The 16556-nt window shown below is 44.8% G+C and overlaps 1 protein-coding gene across 17 annotated transcripts in view; it reads right to left on the minus strand.

The window, feature by feature from the left end:
- Nucleotides 1-16556, minus strand: part of arhgap44a (Rho GTPase activating protein 44a) — a 378392-nt gene that overhangs the window by 101219 nt on the left and 260617 nt on the right. For all 17 annotated transcript variants that reach the window (XM_038778043.1, XM_038778047.1, XM_038778050.1 and 14 more), the window contains 2 exons: nucleotides 12710-12821; nucleotides 9947-10023 (listed from right to left, as the gene is read on the minus strand). In XM_038778043.1, coding sequence (XP_038633971.1) covers nucleotides 9947-10023; nucleotides 12710-12821 — 189 coding nt within the window. The remainder of the gene's footprint in view (nucleotides 1-9946; nucleotides 10024-12709; nucleotides 12822-16556) is intronic.

The raw sequence follows: 16556 nt of genomic DNA on the forward strand, positions 1-16556 counted from the left end.
GTTATGTAAGTGGGTTATTTTTCTGATAGCAGCCGTCACAGAACATTCAGTGCTATCATTCCGAATGAGGAAAATAGTTTGCTTCAGAAGTTGGAAGCACTTCTTTGTCAAGACATACACTTTGAGGTACTAATTGTTAATTTTATAAATCGGTTTGTCAAAATTTTAAAATATTTAATTCCCCCCTTCATTTTCAGGACACGGGCAGATCACTGAATTCATACTCCATTGTTAAGTGTTCATAGTTCACTCTTTCAGGGTTATTATTAAATAGATTTACTTAAACGGGAAACTATGGGCAGGTTTACAGAATCAGGGAGATTTATTTCGTTCTTTCGTGGAACGTGAGCGGTATTGGCTCCGCCAGAATTTTTATTGCCCATCCCTAATTGCCCTTGAAAAGGTGGTGGTGAGCTGCTTTCTTGAACTGCTGCAGTCCATGTGGTGTAGAGACACCCACAGTGCTATTAGGAAGTGATTTCCAGGAATTTGTCCCAGCAACAGTGAAGGAACGGCAATATAGTTCCAAGTCAGGATGGGGAGTGACCAGGATGTTGATACTGGGAGATTCAGTGATGGTAATGCCATTGAGTGTAAAGGGGAGATAGTTGGGTTCTCTCTTGGTGCTTGTGTGGTGTGAATGTTACTTGCCATTTATTAGCCCAAGCTGAATGTTGTTCAGATCTTGCTACACATGGACTCGACTGCTTCAGTATCTGAGAAGTCACAAATGGTGCTGAATAATTTGCAATCATCAGCGAACATCCCCACTTCTAACCTTATGGTGGAGGGAAAGTCACCGATGAAGCAACTGAAGATGGTTGGTTCCAGGACACAACCCTGAGGAACTCATTCATTGATGTCCTGGGACTGAGATAATTGAACTCCAACGACCACAACTATATTCCATTGTGCCAAGTATAACTGCAACCAGTAGCATTTTGTTTAACACTGATTCCCATTGACTCCAGTTTGCGAAGGTTCCTGGATGTCACACTTTGTCAAATGCTGTCTAATGCCAAGGGCAGTCACTCTCACCTCACCCAAAATGAGCAGGTTATTGCCACTTGTCGATGACATCTTCCATCATTTTGCTGATGATGGAGGGTAGACTGATGGAGTGGTAACTGGCCGGGTTGGATTTGTCCTGCTATTTGTGTACAGGACATACCTGGGCAATTTTTTAAAACTGCAGGATAGATGCCAGTTTAGTAGCTTAACTGGAACAGCTTGGTTAGGCGGGCAGATAGTTCTGGAGCACGAGCTTTAAGTACAATTGCTGGAATATTGTCAAGGCCAATAGCCTATGTAGTATCCAGTGCCTTCAGCCATTTCTTGATATCATGCGGAGTGAATTGAATTGGCTGAAGACTGACATCTGTGATGCTAGGAGGTGGCCGGGCTCCTCAATCATTGAGGATGGGGATATTTGTGGAGCCTCCTCCTCCAGTGAGTGGTTTAATTGCCCAGCACCATTCAAGACTGTATGTGGCAGGACTGCAGACCTTAGATCGGATCCATAGATTGTGTAATTCCTTTGCTCTGTCTATCACTTGCTGCTTATGTTGTTTGGCAGGCAAGCAGTCCTGTCTTGTAATGGTAGAGTGGCGGATTTGCTGGGCCATGAGTTACAGAGTGTGGCTGAGTACAATTCTGCTGCTGCTGATGGCCCACAGCAACTCATGAATGTCCAGTTTTGAGTTGCTAGATCTGTCCAAAATCTATCGCATTTAGCATGGTGATAATGCCACACAACAAAATGTAGTTAGTCTCAATGTGAAGATGGGACTTTGTTTCTGCACGGATTGTGCAGCGTTCACTCCTACCGATGCCATCAGGAACAGGTGATAATAATATTAATAATCTTTATTAGTGTCACAAGTAGGCTTACACTAACACAGCAATGAAGTTACTGTGAAAATCCTGGAGTCGCCACGCTCCGGCGCCTGTTCGAGTACACGGAGGGAAAATTCAAAATGGCCAATTCACCTAACAAGCACATCTTTTGAGTCTTAGAACATAGAACATACAGTGCAGAAGGAGGCCATTCGGCCCATCGAGTGCACCGACCCACTTAAGCCCTCACTTCCACCCTATCCCCGTAACCCAATAACCCCTTCTAACATTTTTTTGTTCACTAAGGGCAATTTATCATGGCCAATCCACCTAACCTGCATATCTTTGGACTGTGGGAGGAAACCGGAGCACCCGGAGGAAATCCACGCAGACACGGGAAGAACATGCAGACTTCGCACAGACAGTGACCCAAGCCGGCATAGGCTACTGGCCTTGACAATATTCCAGCAATTGTACTTAAAACTTGTGCTCCAGAATCTGAAGCTGTTATCAAACAGATATAATGCCAGCTAAAACCGGAGAAATTCAGGAAACCACACAGCAGCTGTCTTTAATTTAGCAGGTGGCCATCTGAATAAAACAGGTAATAAAATCAATTTAAGAAGTAAAATTTATTTTGCGCATAGTTTCCATTACGAGCAATGTTGTTTATTTTAAATAACACTAATTATATTGCTTCTAGCAAAATAAAAAGGACAAAGCTCTCATTAGCAAAGCGAAACTTCAAATTCCCATATCAGCGATATCTGTTTGCCTGTTCCAATGAAACACACTTCCTCTAGATTTCCTCTATATTCCCGTATATTTAACGTTCCTTACTTTCTGTTCATTGTTTTTTTGAGTAAACATTTCTAAATTGTCAGTATTTCCCAATATTAAGGTTAACCAACAATTGCTGATCATGTGTCTTATGAAAATCAGGTTGCTTCACACTAGGTGGCAGTGTTACACCTTCCCTCTCCATCACCCACATCCTCTGGCTTTGGTACCTACAGGACGCATGGTCCTGTTCGCACAGCTCAGAACACCAAAGTACGATAAGCAGTCCACGTTTTTAACAAACAAAGCAGATAACAATTTCACACAGCATTCCATCATGCAGTTACAACACTGACTCAACTCTGCTGACCACGTATTTTTTCCTGTACAGCCACTTGCCCCTGACCTCCGAATGGTTCTGCTGTGCTCACCCAGGTCAGCATCGCTCCCTCCTTCTCCATCGCAGGCTGCCTGGCTCTGTCTGCTTTAATAAAATGCCTGCCAGTCCCTTCCTGGTTGTTTGTAGCTGCTGCCTCTGAGACATGGAGCTGCCATCTTTTCCTGCTCTCCCATTTTCTTTCAAATGATCCTGTTTTTTTCCACTGCAAACCTTCTTTTAAGAAATCCTTGAGCTTTTTTAAGTTTTTAATCTGGAGCTCTCCATTTCATTTTTAATGGCCTAATTCTCCTCTGTTAATCTTCAGATTTACTCTTTATCATGGTCTATTTTTTGCTGTGCCGTGGTGCCCAGGTGCCAGTTTGTACATGTCAGGGATCGGGCCTGGGAGTGCCCTGCACTTATGCGGTGGGGTGAGGGGCACCTTGAGGGCCCCACCAATTGAGGAGATGGGGAATTTGAGGGGTCCAGAGATGGGGGCAGCATTTAAAAATGAAGCGGAGTGCAGCTTTGGTGGGCCGTTCCTCGTCAAGGCCCGAAAAGGAAACAGAGCCCCGTTTAATAGCGGGGCTGTTCTTGGTGCTGCAGGTGCTGAGAAACACCCCACTAAACACACCCAAAATATTTTCATTAAATCACGCCCTATGTGACGATTTGCTGAAAGTTAAAAAGCCATGTGGCTTATTTTCATCTACTATCAGAATACGTATCTCATGAATTCAGAGTTATGTTGGCCTCAAGTGATTCCAGAAACCTCATTTAAAGTGGATGTATCATTCTTGCTCCTTCAGGTTGTAAACCTGGCCGCATCCCCTTAATGCGGAGTCTGATGGGGTGAAAAGTGAGCAGAAAGGGGGTCCTATCATGGTTCTGGCAGGGCAGCGGAAGGAGTGAGGGCAGAAGTGTGGGAAATGGGTCAGACGTAGTTGAGGGCCCATGTAATGCATATTGCTGGTCAGTCTATCCCCAGAAATGGAGACAAAGAAGTCAAGAAAGGGAAGGGAAAATGTTGGAGATGGACAATGTGAATGTGAAAGAGGGGTGGAAATTGGAAACAAAATTGATGCATTGTTCCAGGTCCAGACGAGAGCATGAAGCAGCACCGATACTGTCGTCGATGTATTGGAAGAATTGTGGAAGGGAGCCGGAGTAGGAGTGAAACAAAGAATGTTCCACATAACCTACAAAAAGACAGGCATAACTAAGGCCCATGAGGGGGCCCCAAGCCACACCTTTTATTTGGAGGAAGTCACACAAATTAATGGAAAAATCGTTCAGTGAGAGAACTAGTTCAGCTAGGCGTAGGAGGATGGTGATGGATAGGGTCAGTTCAGGCCTCTGCTCATGGAAGAAGTGGAGATCCCTCAGACTGTCTTGGTGGAGGCTGGAGGTGTAAAGAGATTGGACCATAACAAAGAGGCGGCGGTTAGGGCCTGGAAACTGGAAATTGTTGAAATGATGAAGGGCGCCAGAAGAATCACAAATGGAGGTGGCTGACGAGGTGATTGCAGGCTGGGTGACCACTTTGTAGTTTTTTTTCCAGCTCTGTTTTTATTTCAGATCTCCAGCATCCGCTGTATTTTGCTTTTATTATCGATGCACTGAGAGTGCACATACTTAATTGAATACCTGAATTTAATGTTTGAGAGCACACTTAGCTGCTCCATATGGGTTTCACAGCACAAGGTTATATCTTTGATTTTCAGTTTCCATAGATAGTAACTTCATTGTGACATGAGTTTGACCAAATCAAAGTTCAATTTAAATAGCACCCCCTGTATCACTGAGCGATGAATTCCATTACAAAGAGCCGATGTGGACTGTGCACTGTAATTGTATACTTCCTGCAGCACCATGGCAAATGGGGTGGTATAGGAATAATATTTCAGTTGTAACAATCAAAGCAGCACAGTACTTGCACCCTATTAATAGAACTGATCAAAATCTTTATTCCATTAGGAGAAAGTTACAAGTGCTAGTACATAAAACCAAAGTCAAGTCCTGACCAAGGTATACGTTTCATTTATTGGAACTTAACCTGATACGAGGGTACAAAGAAGTTCTAAGAATAAATCAAACTGAGAAGCTCTGAACAAACACTCATATAATCTTGTCGTCAGCAGAAGTTTATTTTGTTGAATCTTGGGCTGGTGCAACACAAAGGAGCCCATTTGAAGACTCCTTCAGGAATTCCCTTTGAGGGCTATTATTGATTTTGTTTCCGCCACAAAATCAGGCTGTGCCATAAATACTAGCCACTTGTGTAAAAACCAACTTTTCCCCATGATGCCTCTAGTTTTTTTGGCAACAACCTTTTAAGTCTGCCTCCTCGGTAGTGACTCTTCAGCCATTGGTAACAATTTCTACTTCTTCTCCCTATTTGAACCCTTTTTGATTTTAAACACCTCTATTAAGTCTCCTCTTAACCTTCTCGACTCTTACGGAGAAAAACCCCAGCTTCTCCTCTCTCTCTCCATCCTCCAATCTCTTGTCCCTGGTACCATTTGAGTAAATCTCTTCTGTACCCTCTCTTAAAGCCTTCACATTGTTCCTAAACTCTAATGCCCAGAATTGGATCCGATGCTCTAGCTGGTTGCATGCTCATGTTTTAGACCACAAAACCAGAAGAATTAGGCCATTCGGTCCATTGTGTCCACTCCGCCATTCAATCATGGCTGATATGTTTCTGATCCCCATTCTCCGCTTATTAATCAAGAACATATCTATCTCTGTATTAAAGGCACTCAGTGATTTGGCCTCCACAGCTTTCTGTGGAAATGAGTTCCACAGATTCAGCATCCTCTGGCTGAATAAATTCCTCCTCATCTCTGTTTTAAAGGATCATCACTTCAGTCTGAGGCTGTGCCCTCGGGTTCTAGTTTCCCCTACTAGTGGAGGCACCCCCTCCACATTCACTCTATCTAGATCTTTCATTATTCTGTAAGTTTCAATGAGATCCCCCCTCATCCTTCTAAACTCCATTCGAGTACAGACCTAGAGTCCCCAACCGTTCCTCACATGACAAGTCCTTCATTAGGGGATTATTCTTGTGAATCTCCTCTGGACCTTCTCCAAGGCTAGTACATCCTTCCTTTGATACAGGACCCAAAACTGCTCACAATATTCCAAATGGGGTCTGACCAGAGCCTTATACAGCCTCAACAGTACATCCCTGCTCTTGTATTTTATAACGATTTCGCACAACTTGTTGGCTTTTGCACTCCATGTGAATGTTTAACTCCTACTTTAGCCTGCCTGCCCCAACCCCAGTTCTCACTGTTCCCACTGTTCTTGCATCCTCTTTCAAATTATGGCATTTAAAGTGCATACTCTCTCCATTCTTCCGACAAAATGTATCAGCTCACATTTTTCCGCACTGAATTGCATCTGCCATTGCACTAGCCGATCTATGCACTCTTGAAGCCAGTTACTATCTTCCTACTATTGACTGCACCTCCAAGTTTTGTGTCATCTGCAAACGTAAAAATTGTTTTGTACCCTCAAGCCCAAGTCATTAATGTGTGTGTAATGTATATTACTATAATAGAAGAGTTCAGCCATCTTATAGTCCGCTGTGACCCGATTCCACTCGGTGCATGCTGTTGTTCTAATGACGGTGAGAACTGCTGGGAGGCTGAGCTTTTTTTGGCAATTGCATCTTGGAAATGGTGCAACCGATTGAGGACATGGATGGTTAGAGATTTTTTAATGTAAAACTGGCATTGAGTGCAACATGTTTTAATATCCCAGTGGGAGGATGGTGGGAAGACCATGCTTGTAGATCGTGTCAGGATGACTGTTGCAAAAATAGATTGAAAGTCACTAAAGCCCGGACAAGCCCTGACCTGGACTATCATGTAAAACCCCTCCCTATGGACATCTAGACATGACAACTGCAACACTGACAAAAAACCTCTGGTTATTATTCAAGTAAAAAGGATGCCTTTCCTTGGGATTAATTGTACCACTCTCCAATTTAATTGTTCCATTAGTAATGTGTGCTGTGTATGATTTTACTGGTACTCCTCATCACCAGAACATCCCAATTTATTTTCCTGTTTTCTAAGCTTTCCTTCCGGCAGAAAATGATTTAAAAGTACATCAATGTCTTAATCAGAGAACACATCCGGAACCTTTTGAGCATGATACTTGTTCAATAATCATAGAATCCCGACAGTGCAGAGGAATACCATTTGACCCATTGAGTCTGCACCAACCCTCTGAAAGAGCACCCTGTTGAGGCACGCACCCACATCCTATCCCCGTAACCCAGTAACCCCACCTAACCTTTTAGACACTAGGATGGGGTGGGATCATTTGGTTTCTCTTTCCATCTGCAGCTTTTAAACCCTTTAAACAGTCAGTTGGTAGCTGGAAATTGAAGTTCTCTCATAATAAAGTGGAAGTATTCCCAACTACAGCCTTAAACCATTTCAACAGCCAGTCAGTATCTAGAAATTAAAGTATTCCCACAATAAAGTGAAAATGTTCCCATCTCAACTCCTAAACCCTTTAAAAAGTCTGTCAGTGTGCTAAGTTCAAAGAAAGTAGTCCCTTTAAGGTGGTGGAAACATCTCACGTTTCTCACAGTTAATTTTGTTGCCCTTTAAAATATTTAAAGATATAAAATATAAGAGTTCAGCCATCTTATGTTCTGCTGTGACCTGATTCCACTTGGTGCATGCTGCTGTTCTAATGATGGTGAAAACTGTTTGTATGCCTTGAAGGCTAAAAGCTTTGAATGGCATTGTTTACATTCAACTTCACACACCATTGCCTCCTAAAAGCTTTTTGATTGATAGGCCGAGACAGTTTCAAAGGAGGGATTAAGATTGTTTATTTATAAACAAATTTATTTACAAAATAAGGTCACCTGCTCTTTCTCGGAAGTGTTTGAGAACAATGAGGCTGCCTTTAAAAAATCTGCGGTTAGAAAACTACCTGCTCTCCTGAATTAATGGATCTATGTAGAGCTATATAAATAACCAATCTTCATTCTCCCCTTTCAAATTGTCTCGATCGGTCAATTAAAAAGGTTTTAGTGATCAGTGGCACTGTGGACCTGATTGAGGGTAAAAAAATGTAAGTGCCACTGCATGACACGTTGGGGCGACTCCTAGCGCCAGAGGGAGTCACTCTGGTTTTCCCACTAAGTGCGGGAGCACTTCGTCGCCGATCGGGAGAATTGCGCCCAATGAGTTTTAAATCAGAAAAGAAAGGAAAATGTGTGAGAAATACAGAGTGGGAAAGAGAAGGACAAAAATACATATGAGGAGCAAAATAAAAAGAGAGCAAAAAACATTTAAGAAGCAGAATGAAAGACTGAAAAAATATTCAAGAGTCAGGAGAAATATTGAAAGGGAGAATTTGGAGAGAGGGAGAAGCTCTGAACAATAGTCTGAGACAATCAGATACATTGGGATGGAAGAACACCTGATATTAACGGACAGGAGTTGATCTCTTGCCCATCCAGCTGTACCACAGAACTCTGATGCTTCATACTCTCCCCACCACATTCTCCCAATAAGAGGGGCAATAAACCAAACAAGAAGCCAATTGCCAGAGGTGAAAATTTGGAAAATTCCCCTTCGATCCCTTGAGGCAAACATAATTACTCCATATCATTGCTCTGGCCCTGATAATACTGTGCAGTTTCCACCTTTGTAAATAAGTGATTTTCAGCCAGAAACCAATCCCATGCTTGTTTGAGGGACTTTAGAGCATCAGAAATTACAAGGCCACTATCCTCTGAGAAAAGAATCACCTTTTTATATCTAACCTGGTTCCACTTGTTGAGACTATGAGCCCTGGTCCTCACTAACCCATGTAGTTTACGCTTGAGAGAAAGTATAAAGGAAGCAACTGAGGGAGATGGAAGAGTTCAAGACAACCGAAGAGATGATGAAAGGGAAAGACAAAAAATGAAAGAATGGAATTGAAGGGAGAGTGACTTTTATTTATTCTCAGGAATAGATGTTGCTGGAAAGGCAAGCATTTATTAACCATCGCAAATAACCCTTGATAGTATAATAGAGAGTTGCCTTCATTGCTTGCTAGGTTATTCAACAGGATAGTTTGGAGTCAATTTAATGTAGGTTTGGAACTACACATTGGTCAGACTGGCAAAGATGACAGGGGCGATTCTCCAATATGGAGCCCAGGTGTTCGCGCCATCGTGAACGCCGTCGCGTTTCACGACGGTGTGAACCGGGCCCGGGTACGACCGATTCTGGCCCCCGCACGGCGCTGGAGCGGTTCACGCCGCTCCAGCCTCCTTTCATGGCGCCCAACCTGCGCATGCGCGGGGGACTTCTTTAGCGTGCAGGCCCATTGGGAGTCGGTGTTCAGGGGCCGGCTGCACCAGAAAGTAGGCCCGGGAGGGGAGAGGCCGGCCCGCCGATTGGTGGGCCCCGATCGCCGGCCAGACCCCATCGGAGGCCCCCCCGATTTTAATTTCAAACCGCCAAGGTGGGATTCCAACCCATGGGTGGAATTCCCCAGGTCTTCCCGCTGGCAGGATCTTCCGGTCTCGCCAAAGTTGTCCCCAGCCGCAGGTTTCCTGACAGCGGAGTGGGTGGGGAATGTATATCACCATCGACTCTGATGATTTGGGAAGATCCCTCTGGTGGCTGGTGATAAGCCACCTCTGCTGTGGGAAAATGGCTGGAGAGTTCCGCCCCCATGTCTCAGATCCAGTCTTCAGGCAGCATTACCACTCTGCTGCCAATACCCATACTATACTCTTATTTTTCAAATTAAGATTTCTTGCACCTATTAGTTGGAAGTTGGGCAACCTCTACGGTTAAATCCTTACATTAAGACCAATTTTGATGTTTTAGTGAATAATGTTACAAGAAAAAGGGTACGGTAGTTTAAATTTTGCTAATAAAACTGCCAAAGTTACTCTAGAGAAAAAGGAATAATCACATTTACCGTGTTCTGGCTGAATCCATGTCCAATACGAGTTTCGCTAAATGTTTTCTCTGTTTTTGGATGTTAGGAATGTCCACCTAAAAAATAAATAGATAAATTATTCATCCTCCTTATCTAACCATTGAAGATTACCTGGTTGAAAAAAAAATGGTAATTCACTTTTGATATCGTATTCCATGGGCGGGATTCTCCGGGAATCGGCAGGCCGGGCAGAAACGGTGCAGTAGAGTGGCGGGAACCACTCCGGCGTCGGGCCGCCCCAAAAGTGCGGAATCCTCTGCACCTTCAGGGGCAAGGCCGGCGCCGGAGTGGTTTGCGCCCCGTGGACCGGCATGGAAGCCTTTGGCGCCACGCCAGCCGGGGCCGAAGGGCTTACACGGCCGGCGCGTAGGAATAGAGTGCCCCCACGGCACAGGCCTGCCCGCAGATCGGTGAACCCGATCGCGGGCCAGGCCACCGTGAGGGCATCCCCCCGGGGCCAGATCGCTCCGCGCCCCCCCCCCCCCGAGGAGTCCGGAGCCTGCCCGCACCGCCAGGTCCCGCCGGTAAGGGACCAACTCCAATTTACACCGGCGGACCTGCATAGAACGGGTGGGACTTTGGCCCATCACGGGCCGGAGAATCGCCAGGGGGAGCCCACCGACTGGCGCAGTGCGATTCCCGTCCCCGCCAAATCACCGGCGCCGGAGAATTCGGCAGCCGGCGGGGACAGGATTCACACCACCCCCCGCCGATTCTCCGACCCGGCAGGGGATCGGAGAATCCCGCCCCACATCTTTCAAATTGAGATTCAATAACACGCTTTGTGGAAGTCAAGCAGCTCCAACAGTAAGTATTCAGATAAGAGACCTTAACCTGGACCCTTGTAATTTGAACACCAATCTCTACCAAAACTCCTCACAAAATTCTCTTTTCAAAGGAGACCAACACCAGCTTCTCCTGCCGATCCATGTGAACTGAAATGTCACATCCCCGGAACCATTTTCATAAATCTATTCCTCTTCTAAAGGAGTGTTTCCTAAACGATTTCCTCGTGTGACACCATTTTTTAACACTTCAAAATTAACATGACCCCAGAGGCCAAAAAGAAAAATAGCAAAATAGCAGCATAGCAAAATTCAGCATATAATTAATAATAATAATCTTTTATTGTCACAAGTATGAAGTTACTGTGAAAAGCCCCTAGTCGCCACATTACGGCGTCTGTTCGAGTAAGCTGATACGGGAATTGAACCCACGCTGCTGGCCTTGTTCTGCATTACAAACCAGCTGTCTAGCCCACTGAGCTAAACCAGCTCAGTTTGCATATTAGTTTGCATATTATAGATCATCATGTAATACATCTATAAATATGAAAATCAGTTTAAATCTACTTTGCAAAATCGTTATTATTTCAAGTATTTATGTGGGTTTCAATCAAGCTCCCGATATTGTGGTGATACAAAACTCAGGGAAGACCCTCTTCTCCTGCTTCCTGGCACGGGATAGTCACACATTTGCGCTGCTGAACATTGTCCCCCTTAAAGATGGCGGGCCTTAACCTGAGCCTGTCACTGGGGGAAGTCCCACAGCTGTTGCCCCACTTGGTGCAAATGCAGGACCAGCAGCTTCTTTTTGAGGTCTCCCACCCAGTTGTCAGGTTCATTGCTCTCCCCTGTCATGCCTTCAGGAGTGACAGAGAGAGGAGCAGGATAAGAACAGGGCTGGCCATCATCTGGGCCTTGTGTGGGGTGCTCTCTTGGAGGACATGGAGCTCGTGAAACCATCGACTGTTTATGCATCCCCAATAGCTTGGGAAGCGCTGCTCTAAGGTTTTTCCATTCTTCCGAAATTGCGGCCCTGAACTGGACACAACACTCCTGTTGAGGCAGACACAGCGTTTTATAAAAGCTCACCATAGCTTCCTTACTTTTGCATGTTGCGACACTATTTGCAAAGTGACCATTTAAATGCCTCTATTTAAAAGTGGAGTGATACGGAGGAATATTTCTTTAATAAATTCAGTTTAAAAGGGGAAAATTACATTCTAATATGGCTTCCACATTCAGACTTATGGAATGGAGTTTGAGATGTCTATCCTCACGTTGCCATCCCCACTCTCCCCACTTTGAAAGCTTGCTCCAAGCCCACCACTTCAACCAAGCCGTCAGTTCCCCAGAATAGCCTCTCCACAGTCTCCTTTCCCCATATGTGTTTCACCCTCTCAGTCTCCTCCTTGCAGCACCATTTGACAATAACGTCCTGCATATGAGGAATGTTCCATAAAGGGAAGGTGTTGTTGGAATAAGGTTGTATCGATTACACCCATGAAGCAGAACACCTCGCGTTTCCTTTCCTGTAACTGAAGATACTCCGCTACTTCTTCTATCCCATGAACCATCTTTGGGTGAATTTGTTTTTGAATTTTAGGATCTCAGCTGAACTTTAATATAATGCTTTCTTTGGTGCCTCAGCGATTTCACAATCTGGTGATGAGCACTGAAGATCCCAGTGTGACCGGTGCATGTGTTCTCCTGTTCTCTCATTGTGACTTCAATAGAAGATCAGTGGAAACCGTGTGACGCCCAATGCTACAGGATTTCCTGCAGTTATAACAGGGGATCCAGGAGAAGGGCCTACAGAAAATCTACCCTGAGGATGATGACTGGCCTGTTTTCCACTTCAACATTTCTTCTGCTTTTATTTCAGAGTTTTTGAGTATTTTCTATCTTAGTTGCCCTTTTTATAGCAAGAGCCCCTGGCTATCCAAGACAACCTTCTTACCTCAGCTAATACGAACAATGGCTCTATCACATCCCGTTCTATCTGTAGCTCGAAGAGGATGAGCTCCTGGGCTAGCCTGTCCTCCGTGTCACCACACATCTTCAACATCTTCCTGTAGAGATAGGGGACACAAGCCACGTTATGTAGAATCCCTACTGCAGCAATAATCATTCCAAATACACCATACGACAATGCAATATGGTGTCCTCTTTCTCTCTGGGTTTAGCTTTCACTTCAGAAGAAACACCAGGAATTCCAATTACATATTTCTAAACTTCCAGGAACAACACAAATACTTTTTTCTATGATGCGCAGGTTTCCAACTCTGCACAAGTTGAGCCATTGGCTCTACAGGCTCTGGGAGATCTACAGTTAGTTTATTTTTTAAACCAGCCACAAGCACAGCAATGCAGTCATCATAAAGAACACTCTTGACAATACATTATATAACATTTGGCATTATATCTCCTAAACGCATCTGTGAAACCATCACCCCGATAGGTTATCCCCAGGAACTGTGCTGAAATTTAGGCATTGTTTACTGCACCATATTTGCTCGAAGTTGTTCAGGATGTATGTTATTTATTTCCCACAATACTTGAAGGATCATCAACATCACACAAAATTGTAGGAATTTTATCTTTGTTTCAATATTTCAAACTGTGACCTATAGTACCAATACATTAAAGTGTGATATCCCAATGTTACAACTCTTAAACAACAAACAACTGAACTCTATAGCTAGCGGGTGGAACCCTCGGGTTCTGATACTCATAACAGAGCCTAGGAACCACATGTAGGTTTTTTTTTCCAAATCTGTGGTCCTCTGTGTATCTCGTGCTCCAATTGCTGTCCCGCCATTAACAGCGAGAGGGATTTGGAGTTTCCTCTCTACCAAAATCTGATTAATTGCTCGTTTGCTGTCCACGTTACTTTGCTACAATTTTAACAGAAACCTTCAAATATTCTTTAAACATCAGCCTAACCTTTAATAGAGACTGGCTGTCTCGCTGTAATATGCAGATTTGTCAAAGGCATTGTGTGCCAGGTAGGTCCCGGGGGTGTGGTCTCCCGGCTTCCACCAGCCACGTTGCGCGCGCTGCTTTTCGATTGCAGCGAATATCACACCCATGATATTATACTGGGTGGGTCCAACTGAAAACTGGACTATAAACTGTGCAGTGTGTTTTTTAATTATTAAGCTTACTTATCAGATGCTTCAACTCAAAACCGTATTTTGAAATGTATTTGTAAGTACTTTAGTAAGATATTTAAGCAGTTTAATACTAACCTGGGCCTCATGCATAACTTATAGCATATCATCAGAGTCTGGTAGCCACACAGTATGACTCGCAATCATCAAATTTATTCGATGTACTGCAAATTGCAATGTCACATTCAGGAGGGAGCTCTGGTTCTGGCTGATAAATTTCAAATTTCATTTTGGATCGGGCATTCCAAAGCTTGTTAAAGAAAAGCAAACCATTCTCCCTCAGATTTTCCCTTGGGAACAGTGACATAAATGGGGAATTGGTTCCTGAACCAAGGACAGAAATCACTCATGGGGCACCCGCCAGTGTTAAATGCTTTCAACTCTTGCCCTGTAAAGTCGCTGAGGTGACTGAGGATGCCTGTACTTCTTAGCACAAGTTCCTTGGTTAGTGTGGGGGATGTAATGAAGCCATTGATCACTGTCAGTTGCCTATTTAACCTTGAACTTCTGCAAATCTGAGCGCACTTTAAATACAACATAAGCACATAAATGCATTAAAATCATGACAGCTGTGGCAAAATTTTTAACAAGACAAAACACTTGTTTCCATTTAATAAAGATGGTTCAACCTGCCCAGTTATACAGATGGGCGGTGCAGAACTTAAACGTGTGGACGTGCTGACGTGGCATTGTAAAGTCAAAACCAATGTTGTAAAGTCAAAATGGTACATGGATTTATAAACATGTTAAGTGCTGCTCATCGTAATTCGAACATCGTAAAATGGAGGACTGCCTGTATTATTCTTTCCAATTTTATCTTAAAGAGATTGACTGTGATGAAGGAAAGGTTTCCTCACTGTATCTGAGGAAAGTGCAGGAAGTGTCCATAGCAAAGCAACGGGATTCCAGTTACACTACCCAACAAACGGAACACCACTAACTCACCAAAATGTTTATTCTTGATATAATGCAATATAATTACGTTGGTTTTCAGAATCTAGCTGATGTAAGTTATCTTGCCATTAGTTGAAACTTGCAAAATTAGATATAGACATCAGGGACGGTATTCTGCCGTAATCGGCGGGGCGGGCAACAGGACGGTGTGGCGTGAATCACTCCGGAGTCGGGCCACCCCAAATGTGCGGAATCCTCCGCACCGTCAGGGGTTAGGCCCGCCCCGGAATGGTTTGCGCCCCGCTGGCCGGCAGGGAAGGTGCTTAGCGCCACGCTAACCGGCGGCGAAGGACCTCTGCCGGACAGCGTGTGTTGGCGTCATCTCGGTGCACGCGCGGTAGGGTTCGTCTCTGCATCGGCCATCACAGAGGACAACATCGGCCGATGCGGAGGAATAGAGTGCCCCTACGGCACAGGCCCGCCCGTGGATCGGTGGGCCCTGATCGCGGGCCAGGCCACCGTGGGGGTACCTCCCGGGGCCAGATCCCCACCTCCCACCCCCTCCCCCGAGAATCCCAGAGGCCGCCCATGCCACCAGGTCCCGCTGGTAAGGACCTAGCCTAATTTACGCCAGCGGGACTGGCAAAAAATGGGCGGGACTTCGGCCCATCGCGGGCCTGAGAATTCGGGTGGCCCCGGGGCCCATTGAGTTGCGCCGGTCCCCGCCATTCTCTGAGGCGGGCGGTGCAATTCACGCTGGGCCGATGTTTGGGGCACCGTAGAATTCGGAGGATGGCGGGGGCGGGATTCACGCCGACACCTGCCGATTCTCCGACCCGGCGGTGACGGGGGGGGGGGGGGGGGGGGGGGGGGGGGATGCCGCCCCTAGTCATGAAACATTGAAGGTATATTTGTATATTTAGAGGAATTAAACTGAAAGGACCAAGAAACATTTAATACATTTGTATGTTCAAATGAGCCTAAGCTGCCGCACTTTTGAACTCCTCCTTAAGGCCGCCTTGACTGACACGGTTTGACCAATCGATATGTAGATTAAAATCTCCCATCATTGCCGTACCATTTTTACATGCATCAGTTATTTCTTTGTTTATTCCCTGCCCCACTGTGATGTTACCATTTGATGGCATATGGAGAAAATATAACTTAATTCAATTACTTAAAGACCTGAATCTTAGTTTGCATGTTTTCCATGGTACAAAACAATGGTAAGAGCATGAAAAATATTTAAGAAACTTGTATTAATCAAGACTACGTTTCATTTCTGTCCTGTTATGACCCGCACAACACCTACGGGGGTTGGAGCACCACGCTAACCTCCCAGTGAGTCTCACCGAGTACAAGCTCCCCCGCTAAGGGGGTGGGTAGCTCGAGGACATTCATGATTAAGTTGTATCTAAAGTCGGTCAGGTATGGAAGCGACAGAGCAGGCCCGGCTGGGATCTGATGTATGTTGTAAATATAATTGCTTTGCAATAAACATCATTTTCTTTTACCAACTCGATTCGGACCTGTTTGTGGCCAACAAAATTCCCTCCACCAAATTCACACATTTACACTCGCTGGTGAACCAGGTTTTGATCCATTTCGCACTTAAATGTTAAACTGAATTATTAAAGTTGATAAAACAATCTTGATATCTATAACATACTGTACCATTTTGGGTAGGCATCATCTCGGCTGCACACTGAGCTCTACTCATTAAATACTAATCAATACCAA

This window comes from Scyliorhinus canicula, chromosome 18 (assembly GCF_902713615.1).
Source record: "Scyliorhinus canicula chromosome 18, sScyCan1.1, whole genome shotgun sequence".
NCBI lineage: Eukaryota > Metazoa > Chordata > Chondrichthyes > Carcharhiniformes > Scyliorhinidae > Scyliorhinus > Scyliorhinus canicula.